This window comes from Juglans microcarpa x Juglans regia, chromosome 3D, assembly GCF_004785595.1.
Source record: "Juglans microcarpa x Juglans regia isolate MS1-56 chromosome 3D, Jm3101_v1.0, whole genome shotgun sequence".
Classification (NCBI taxonomy): domain Eukaryota; kingdom Viridiplantae; phylum Streptophyta; class Magnoliopsida; order Fagales; family Juglandaceae; genus Juglans; species Juglans microcarpa x Juglans regia.
Genome location: NC_054598.1, coordinates 32,364,088 through 32,375,672, shown reverse-complemented (window position 1 = coordinate 32,375,672; position 11,585 = coordinate 32,364,088). Strand labels below are relative to the sequence as shown.

The 11,585-nt window shown below is 30.2% G+C and overlaps 1 protein-coding gene across 2 annotated transcripts; it reads left to right on the top strand.

The window, feature by feature from the left end:
* The first annotated feature begins 533 nt into the window (after nt 1–533).
* Nucleotides 534–3,658, top strand: LOC121253990 (8-hydroxygeraniol oxidoreductase-like). 2 transcript variants are annotated; one of them, XM_041153943.1, is made up of 7 exons: nt 534–718; nt 861–1,003; nt 1,076–1,113; nt 1,640–2,045; nt 2,136–2,381; nt 2,478–2,636; nt 3,304–3,658. In XM_041153943.1, exons 1-7 carry the CDS (start codon nt 679–681, stop codon nt 3,412–3,414), a joined length of 1,143 nt encoding a protein of 380 aa, XP_041009877.1. In that variant the 5' UTR covers nt 534–678; the 3' UTR covers nt 3,415–3,658. The 2 variants fall into 2 exon arrangements, 1 of the variants encoding a protein (XP_041009877.1); XR_005938546.1 differs by having other exon boundaries at nt 536–718; nt 2,509–2,636; nt 3,304–3,438.
* Nucleotides 3,659–11,585: the final 7,927 nt, after the last annotated feature.

The window sequence follows — 11,585 nt, the reverse complement described above, 5'->3', positions numbered from 1 at the left end:
GTGTCGTCCAGTCTTCTTTTTTTATATTTTTTTAATGTATTTTTATTTTTTAAAAAAATAAAAAAAATATATCAATACTTTTAAAATTATTTTTTTAATCATTAAATAAAAATAATAATAAACAAAAAAATAAAAAATACAAACGGTCAAAATAAGTAAAAAAATCAAATAGACAGAAAATTTTCTCTTTTATCGAAGAGTTTTACTTTTTACCATCTCTACGCGCATACAACTATATTTATTTATTATATTTTATTCAACCACCGGTGCTTCTTGGAAAGTACGCAGCAGTGCTGAACAGTGCAATATATAATTGATTGGGAGCTTTGGTAAAAGAGATTGATAAATGCAATGTGAAGAAAACGGGCTGTACTGAACAATGCATGTCTACTTTTCTTTTACATTATTAAATTGAGTTAAGTTGAATTAAATTTAAATAATAAAATATTATTAAAATATTATTTTTAAATAAACGAAGCCTTGAGCTTTTATGCCATCCCTTCAGTACCCATCTCATTTTTGTTGTTATTGGATGACACTATTTGAGGATCTGGAACCAGAGGCGCAAGGAACTCACAAATCCAATCGCTGGCAGTACTCATGTTAGAGAAAGACAGAGATATATAGAAAGCTGAATTTTTTTTTTATAAAATCTGATATTATAAATTGCTCGAGAAGATGTCGAAGCTGGGCGACTCAAAGGTCATAACATGCAAAGGTATGCCCCTATTTTTATTTCATTTTTACATATGCAGTTGCAGAAGAGAAGATCATTATATATATACATGATGGGTATAATAATTTATCTCATAATATTAATTTTTATTTTTATTTTTTATTTTTCCAATTGGTGGTGAAAGCTGTGGTGTGTTGGGGAATTGGAGAAGCGTTGAAGGTGGAAGAGATACAAATAGAGCCTCCAAAATCATCTGAAGTTCGCGTCAAAATCCTGTATGCCAGTGTTTGTCACACAGACTTGTTATACACCAAGGGCTTTCCAGCTGTGAGTATCCTTCCCTTAATAATTCCGAGTTTTTAGACAGAGGGTTTGACATTTTTCCTTCTTGTTCTGCAGCCTGCTTTCCCTCGAGTTTTAGGACATGAAGGTGTCGGGTAAGCTCTCCTAATTTGTAATGTCTCCATCTTCTCAGGCCAGTACTTGTGTCGAAGTAGTACTACTTATTGTAGAAACGATCGACCTTTCATCGTCTTGTAATATTTTCGTTTTTTAGTAGGAAAAAGTCATTGCACAATGTTAGCTAGTTTGAATTATGCTATTTCTATTGTAGATGTAAAGTTAGATACAGAAGACTGTCTCGTACAGTCTCTTTAAAAAAGGCCAATTCACTATACAAAATTAAATTGATTTTTTTCACATGAATCTCAAATGTTGTGTCCTGATTGTGCAACGATGGGGTTGGTGTGCCAATAAAAAATGTTCGCAAATTAGTAGATTTATCCTAAAGAGTTTGCACGGTAAGAAAATTATTTATTTGTAGTCGGTATTTTATGTTAAAATGATTATTTTTTGTTAAAATCAGAGTTTTCATCGTAAATAATCATTTTCATTGTAAATAATCGATCATAAATATTTTTTTTATAGAGATCAATCCAAATAAAGTAAACTATGTGATTGCAGTGTGGTAGAGAGTGTGGGTGAGGAAGTAACAGATGTCAAAGCAGGAGATTTTGTCATTCCAACCTACATGGCCCAGTGCCAAGACTGTGAGTATTGTGTGTCAGGAAAGACAAACTTGTGCCTAAAATACCCACTACCCGTGAGTGGTCTTATGACTGATGGCACTTCGAGAATGTCTGTAAGAGGCCAGAGGCTGTACCAAGCCTTTTCTTGCTCTACGTGGTCTGAGTACATGGTTGTTGATGCTATCTACGTCCTCAAGATTGATCCCAGCATAATTGATCTGCCTCATGCTAGTTTTCTCTCCTGTGGGTTTTCAACTGGATTTGGGGCTGCTTGGAAGGAAGCTGGGGTTGAACAAGGATCGAGTGTTGCTGTTCTTGGTCTTGGTGCTGTTGGATTAGGGGTATGTCTAATTTTTTTAGATCAATTTTAATTTTCTGGATTTCGATTTTGTAACATTTTCAAATCTAATATGTCGTGTAAAATATTGCAGGCCATAGAGGGAGCAAGAAAACAAGGAGCAGTAAAGATAATTGGCATTGACAAGAATGAGAAGAAACGTAAAAAGGGAGAAGCATTTGGAATGACCCACTTTATAAACCCTAGTGATGATGAAAATGATCAGAAATCTATTTCCGAGCAGGTCAAGGAATTGACTGGTGGAATTGGTGTGGATTATTGCTTTGAGTGCACAGGAGCCCCACTCTTGCTCAATCAAGCTCTCCTTGCCACAAAAATGGTATATCTTATCTATATTTTATGTTATAAATGCTAATTAATTTTATAAATAATTTCTTAATCAAAATAATTAATTTTTTTAAACTTTGCTCATAAGGGAAAAGGACAAGCAATATTAATTGGTGCAGGGAATCATTCAACAGTGGAGGTCAGTTCCCTACACTTATTGCTTGGTGGAACCTTGAAGGGTTCCGCTTTTGGTGGGCTCAAACCCCAAACTGACCTACCTGTTCTAATCGACAAATGCAAAAATAAGGTGAGTTTTTTATATTTAAAGAAATTACTATAAATATATATTATTTTTCTTATAAAATTTATGTTGGTATGAATAATCATATATATATATATATATAGATATATATACAACTATTTCACAAGCAATTTAATTACTAACCAATGTGATAATGCCACATGCCACAAATTCATAAAATATATTAAGATTTTTCTCAATTTGGAATTGTGTAAAGATTGTATATGTGGTTCGGTAATGTGATTATGTTCACAAAGCTACAAATAATTTTATTCTCTTGGAAGTCGAATAAATAGTGCGGTAGTACAAAGAGCGGCCGTACAAATATACAATATGCGTGTGTGTGTGTGTGGAGAAACCCTAATTCGACTTTGGCCTATCAAAGCAAGCCTGTGTTTAATTGCCAAAGTCTCATTGAAAATCCACTAAAAAATACACAAAAAACCGAACAATCAATATATATATATAGCAGCTAGTCATGTACCTAAGAGTGGCATTACTTATTATCATCTTCACACTTTGCAGTACTGATTTATGCTTTCAAATTTGAAATTTCCTTATTCTATTGGATATGAAATGTGTTAAAAGTAAGCAACAATATATATTAATCGTGCTTAAGAATTCCGACAACATCTGAATCAATGCTGCTTTGTTCTATATGTTCGATCGCCAGGAATTCCAACTTGGTGAACTTTTGAGTCACGAAATTTCACTGGATGATGCTGACAAAGCATTTGACCTAATGAAGCACCCGGACTGTGTGAAGATTCTTATCAAGCTTTGAGTGATCTTGTCTAGCAATATTAACATTGAAGATGCATGTTGTTGGCTTGCATGCTAATAACTAGCATATGATAATAAAGGAATTTTCGGCACCAAACAGGTTGATAATAAGAGTCTTCGGCACCAATTGCAAGCATATGAAACTTATTTCAAGTATTGTTTAATGGTTTCAACATATTCAATTTTGGACTTGTGCAAGGTTTAGTATAAAGGATTAATTTCCCACACCAAACAGGCAGTTACATGCACATGTTTTTATGATAGCCTCCTGAGTTATGCGCTTCGGATCGGAGTATCTAATTTTTGTTTGGGGAGACAGAAAAGCACAGCTTATCCAAGATTTCAAAGATAAAAGGACAAGAATAAACTAATGATCATCCTTGCATGATGACACAAATCTGATCGTTATGCATACCAGCAAACTTTAGCCATCACTACAAGGGAAGTTACTTTTTCCAGTGATTATTTTCACTAGGAAAAGTCCTATAAATCGCAGCCATTGACTTTTTTCAGCGATTTACACATTGCTACATGTTTGCCGGTATTATCTCTCCTCTTTTGATCTACCCCAATGGAAGTTAAAAATCGTTGCTAAAAGGTTATCTTTCTCAGTGGTTTTGTTTTGCCGCAAATTTCAAATAAAACGCTGTAAATACCCATTCGGTTTGCCTATTAAATTGCTGGAAAAATTTTTTTGCGACAAATTATAATCGTCGCTAAAATTTAATGAATCGCCGCCAACGACCTAATTAAATCACTGGGAAAACTTTTTGCGGCGATTATTACGTGACTCTACAGCTACCGCTAGAAGCTCTCTCTGGGGCTCCCGATAGTGCAATTCATCTATGGTTTTTTTTTTCTTGTTTTTATTTCACATATATTTTTTAACACTTTTAAATATATTTTTAAAAAATTTACAATATTATTAAAAAATATTTTCTTAATTATTAAGTAAAAAAATAAAATAAAATAATCCAACGGGAGGCCTAGCAGAAAGACTAGCATTTCCTTATTAAATTATTTGGCAGGTGAATGGGCCGGAACCCACTCAATTTTTACAATTGGATTGGATTTAGAGCACTCCCAACGGGTTTTGTGAAACCCTTCTTTCTGTATAATTTGAAGAAAATTGTTTAAAAGTAACGTCCAACGGATACTTTATTCCATCTATAATTTACAATTGGCTACAATGTTACCGCTACATTTAGCGGTAACTGTTCACACTTGTAAATCAATTTTTAATTATATCTCTCTCATCCATGTACTTTCACGTCCCTTACTGTGATTTTGTTTATTTCATTTCAACCCCTTTTCACACCTCATCTGTTTATTTCTTGCACTTCCCTTCCTCACAATATTTTTTTCTAGATTTTCATTTTTCTTTCCTTGGGCAGTATTCTTTCCCTTCAATTACTGCAAGTCTAGTATTTTTTTTTTTTCCCAGATTTTCATTTTTCTTGCCCTGTGCAGTATTATTTCCCTTCCACTATAGCAAGTCCAATATTTCATTTCAATTACTCCAATTACTATACGTTCTCCATTCTTTAGAGAGTTTTGTAGAGAGACAGATATAATTTTTTTTATTTTTTGAATTAATTTATATTTTAGTTTATCTTATAAATTTGGATTAATTTAAAATATAACATAATTATATGACATTGTATATGAGGAGATATTGCAAATATCAAAAGATATGATGATATTATTAGTAGTTAGAAAAAATATTTGAAATGAAAAAAAAAATTAAAAAGTATAATATTTAAATGATATGAAGAAAAAATAGATAAACTAATGTATGGTATATTGTAAAAATCAGTATGTAAAATAGAAAAAATAAATTTTGATAATATATTTTAAAAGATAAAGATGAATGATTTATTGTGAGTGCTCTAAGGTTTCCATTTTGAATTCTAAGTAGAAAACAGAAGCAGACATGATTTATTTAATTATTTTGTTCCATTTCCAAAACGACTTTATTTCACCTCTTTTATCACGTACAGTGCAGTAGATTTCACGTACAGTGCAGTAGATTTCTGCTAGCTAGTTTCCACAAGTATGCTAGTTTTTGGCCAAGGGTTCATTTAACCTATATAATGAAGAAAAATGATATTTCTAGTTATGAATCGGGTAAGTATCGTACGATTTTTAAAAAGAAAAAATAAATATGAGATCTATATGAAAAAATTAATTTTTTTAATAATAAACTTCATTTTTTTTCAAAAATTGTGCAAGACGATTACACAATCTATAACTATATATAATATTATTCATTTACATATTATACTACTATCTTTCACATATTATACTACTATCTTTCTTTCATTCCACTTTCAGGACTGCCCATAATTAAAGCAAAAGTATTGAGAATTTGAAGTTGAGCTCCACTTGGAATTTTGCCTTACAAGTGGTTATTAGACAAGAAAGAACTTGTCATTGTTCTTTTTTTATACAAATATGCCAATATATTATTTATATAATAAATACTTTTGGATTTATTTTGTTGAAATAAATCCAACATGTATATAAGCATCTTTCAAAACACAAAAAAACAATAGTAGAATATAAAGCATAAAGGGGACCATATTTTAAGAGAATCCAAATCTACACAAAAGCTAACTCGAATTTAATTGGATTGATCCGATTTGTGTACTATAACGTTCGTAGGGTCAATTATTTGAAAAAACAAGCTATACCAAGAGAAGAGTGTTGTTCAAACCTGATCTATATCTAAATCCTTCTACACGTTTTCATGCTCCACAATCACATCATCCATTTGTCGTAACCAAATTTTCTGTGTCCGATAAATTTTAGTCATTTGAAAAATTATTTCAATAGATAAAATGTTTTTTAGAGTCAATTATTCTACTTTAAAAATTAAAGAGGAAGAGCAACAAGGATTAATTTTGAATTTTTTATTGTATTTTATTTGAAAGTTTAAAAAATTTGTAATAATTAGATGAGATAAAATAAAATGATTTGTGAAAACAAACCAGTTGGCAAAAATCTATTTGACAAGATGGCGACAACATAGATTTTTGAATTCCAGGGGACCAATATATGCAATCAATTTTATTGGAAAATTTTGTTTTTGCTCGGAAAATAAATACCTTTCATGTCATCCGTCGTTGCATGCATGTTGTAGAACTTCTTCTGTAGACTTTTAAAACTAAATAAATAAAAATATATAAAAGTGCCAAAATAAATTAGATGCACGGTTTCATCATCATATATGATATAATTGATGTTGTTTTCATGTTGTATCATTCACATACGTCTTATAAATTTTGGAAATTTTGACTTCAAACACTTTTTTCTTGGAAAATAAAAGGAAGTACTACATTGTAGGTTATATTTTAATTAGTTATTTGTAAAGAATTTAGGTTATTAATAATAATTTTTTTCATTCTTTAAGTTTAATTTTTAATTTCTTTGAATTTTTACTTTTTAACTATATATATAATTGTCTTAATTTTTAAGTAGTAGTCATTTTATCATGATTTTTGTAACTTTCTATAATATTATTTTCTTTTACTTATCTCTTCAATTTTTGCTATTGGACGTTTGTAAGCTTTGAAAATGCTTATATATGGTATGTATTTGACATGTGTTTATCACTAACTAGTATAAAACAGCGTGAAAAGCTGTCACTATATAATTTTTGTTGAAAATTAAAGAATCCGGATGAAGGGACCATTTTATATATGAGTATTACCTCAATATCGCCATCATGTCATTTTTTCTTCTCCCAAATTAAAGATCAATTTAAAATGATGATACAAGGCTATTTGCGGCAAGTAAAACTCGTCACTGATACATTTCTTTCTCCTGCTGCCGCACGTATTTGCAGTAAAAGATCCCCTCAAACGTGTTATGTGTTAGGCTACACAGAATTTGTAGCAAAATCTTTTTTGGGCAATTAAAAAATCGCCACAAAAGAAAAACCAGTTATTTCCAAGATTTTAAAAACCGTTCTGTTCTGATTGAAATGGAGTAACCAGCAAGGTATAATGGGTTGTTCAATTTCGGCTTGAATTTCAGCCGTTCTGGATTATTACGGCCCATTCTGGTGTTTCGGCCAGAATACGTATTCCAGTCCGGAATTAGACTAAATGACAATTTGAAAAATATTTTGAAAAGTAAAGGGCAAACTTATAAAAGCTTCAACCCTTTTCATCATAGATGTATCATATATGCACAATTTCCTGTACAAGCAAGTTAATAAAATCCTTAAAACCCAGCAAAAAAGAAATAAATACTCAAGAAATATTAATACATGAACTGAAGTAAAGTAAATGGGTGAGAGAGACAATTAGACCTGATGATCTTTTCAAAATAATAAAAAACAACGGATTGTTAGAAGGGGCCCATGGTAGCTTATATGCACTGTTTTTTTTTTTTTTTTTTTTTTTTTTTTTTAATGAAGATATTTGATATTTTTTTAGCAGTCTTTTTTACATCAATTTTTTTAGTAGTGTGATTGAGAACTAATTTCAATTTAGAAATATTATTGAGTTTTTCAAATATGTATATTTTTAAGACTTGTATTATATTATTTTAAAATATAATTTTTCTATATATATATATCAACTATCTTGAAACGGTATACTGAAACATACCGACACCGACATATTGTGTTCCAATATTTCAACTGGAATGAAATTCAAAACTTTGGTTATTTTTAAAATCATATGTGGTGACACATAGCACCATAATGGGGATAACACGTGGTTTATTAAAAAAATTTATATTTAAAATAAAATAGTATCTAAAAACACAAAAAGATGAAGACTAAAGTTTTAAATTCTCTCTACTTTTGAAATAAGGCAAAGTGAATGGTATAAACTAGCTAGGAGGCACAATAATATTTTCCATATTTTGAAGCCACATTCTTAAAAAAAAAAAAAAGAAAAAAAAAACCTCAGTATTGAGATCGGTTAAAATATATATGATGATTATTTTCCTGCAAATAACTTAGGTGCAATAAATTATTATAAATGCACGTACACATGAATTATATAAAGGAGTATCTTTCAGCCGCTTATAAAGACAAAACAATGAATAATATTATTAAGAAAAATATTATTTGTAATTGGCTAGAGAAGCCGTTAGGAGCCCCGGCTATCTTTCAGCTTGTAAAAACGCACAGTTTTTTCTTCATCTTGTTAGACCCAAGAAATGCTCATCTTCATGAAGCCACAGAAGTCTTCCTCTTCTCCATAGCCACTCCCCCCTTTGTCTTCTCCATGAACGCAACGAAGCCCCTTTCGTCTTCTCCACCTACATCTAAATCTACGAACCCAAAAAACCCCAGAGCTCTACATCAAGCCCATTCGTCATCTCTTCGTCTACGCAAGCACTCAGATATGAAATTCCCTATGAAATTCCCTTCCCACGAATCGAGCATAGTTTGCTATTGTTGTTCTCCTACTTCTCTTTGCTCCTTTATGATGAACTCCACCTTATTGTTTTCTCCAACGTCCTATACTTCAACTGGTAAACCCTAAAGATAAACACGCTCAAAGGCCAAACAAAAGAACCTAGAAACGTGAAGCAAGAGAAAAAGCAAAAGAAAAGTCAGAAAATGGGTTTGGAGCAACAAACAGAGACAGAATCTGCAATTCTCAGATTTTGCAGGGAAAATAACATGTGGGTTTGTGGCTAAAACCGCAGGCGTGGTCTAATCAATTTCAGCACCCTTGGTCTAAAATCAAGCTTCATCTTATTGTTGTGAAAACAATGGAAAAGAATTGATCAGAATTACGTAAAATAAAGAAAGCACACCCCATCTCCGGATTCGTATTAGCATCTAAATCTATATTTACAGAGGAACCATTACTTTTATACTGGACTTATTCCGGGATATGGAATCTCAACGACCATCCACTTAGCATCTTCTGTAAAAACAACCCCAAAAAGAGATGTTAATTGCAGCAAAAATAAAGCAATTGCAAGGTGATGATTAATTTTTTTATTTGTGAAATGAAATCCTTTTTATTGAAGCATTTTTCTATTTTGGAGCACCAAGTCAAGCTTCGTCTGAAATCAAATTTCCCTCCTTCTCGTTTCATCTGTTTTATTTTTTTTAATATATTGGCCACGTCAGCCACGGTTCCACCACGATTTTGCGGCTCGATTTCCGAATAATTATAGAACAATGTCATACATTCAATCTCCTACTAAATAATAAAGAGTAATAATATATATAATCGTGGAGTATGTAAGTATTGCAAAATCGTTTTGCAAAAGAATAAAATTCTTAACTAAAGAATTAATTTTTTTTATATGATTTCATATTTACTCATTTTATATGATTGTAAATATCATTTTTAAATAATAAACGACATAATAATTCCAACTAGTACGCCTGAGGCCCACGTGAATATTGATACGCATGCAGAGGAGAGAGGGAGTGAGCCATTTGTTTTTATATTTATTCTAACTATTCGCTAAATTTTGCATAATTTAATTTATTTGCTAAGATCTTTTTCGTTTTAATTCTTAAAATTTAGACAAAAATTTTAGAGATATTGATCCACCAAGAAAAATTTAGCACCCTTTTGTCAAAAAAGTGTACCTTTTTTTTTTTAGGATTTGCGATTGTTTATGTTTTAGTATTATGTTTTATATTTTTTGTATTTTTTTAAAATACATAAAAATTGCTCTTAAAAAAGAATTGATGTTTACACTACATAGTATTAGGGCCTGTTTGGGGGTTACAATAGGAGTTTTAAAGAATACTTAAATGGCTTTAAAAGCTCTTTAATAGAAAATTAGATTATTTCAGTGTTACATATTAAATTATTTTTAATCTTAAATAAGTTAAAATATACGTTTAATGATGATGAGTGTACGAAAATACATTCTAAATATCTTATTATTAGTCTATAATGTTAAAATATAAACATAAATAATAAGAATTAGCTTGAATTCTTGAACTTAAATTTTATTTATTTTGAGATATTCTTAAATATATTTTTTATATATAATTTTAGAATCCACAAAAAGAGAACGAAAGCCTATTAAAAAAAAAAAAAAAATGCAAAGCGTAGCATCTAATTTAAAGGGCGAAATGCAAGTTAAGGGAAATGACTTTTCAAGAATGCATTTTTGAAGGTGGGGGGTTGCTAGATTGGCGTACACTTTCAATTGGAAGATGGTTCTTAAAAGAGGTGGATAACTTTTCAAATACCATATATGGATGAGGGGTTGGTGGGATGTACAGAGAACTTTTCTAATATAGGATATTGAAAGCAGCTGGTAGGTGGATAGAGAGGAGCAAGACTTTTAAAAAGCATCTGTTAATCTCAATTTATTATTATAATTTTTTTAAATTTTAATATAAAATATAATAAATAATTTAATTTTTTAAATTATAAAATAATATTAATATTAAAAAATAATATTTTAATAATATTTTATCATCTCAACTCAATTTAATTCAACTCAGTTTAACATACAAACGCAACCTTAGAACGGAATTTTTTCTTTTTGGAGGAAAAAAAAAGAATATATATATATATTTTGTGTTTTATGGAAAACTAAAGTTTAGGTAAAGCCTATGACAAAAATTGATTGGTAAAATTGTTTTAACTATATTTCAATTCACAGATTAAGTTCTTATCGTTTAAGATTCTATGATTGAATTCTTTATTTATTTTGGATATTATAAGTTTAAGACAATTATATTAAGTCTAACTATGATTTGATATTTTTTTTATACATAAAAATTATGGTTTGTAAATGGGTAATATATTCTATCATTCTAGAATTAATTTGAGAAATTAGATGCGTATTTTGTCATATCTTCCAATTAAAAATTTTGTATTATAATTCCTAATCGTGTGTATAATTTGGATTGGAAAAATCAAAGTATTGGATCCGGTTGATGGAATCCTGAAACTTTACTTACATTTTTATCCATGTCATAATCTCATTTTAATTGTATGTTTTAGGTAGATTTGAAAATACCTTTCAGATTCTTATCATCTTGTCATTTGATCTTTTCCTTTAAATTTGCGTTCTTGTAGCATTTTTTTGACTCCCTGTAGATCAACATTCTGAATTATACTATAATACCGTATAGTAGTTTGGGCGTAATCAGAGGAGAAACATCTTCCTCAAACGTATTTTTTCGAATAATACGGAATGTAATTTGAATTTTAAAAAGACATT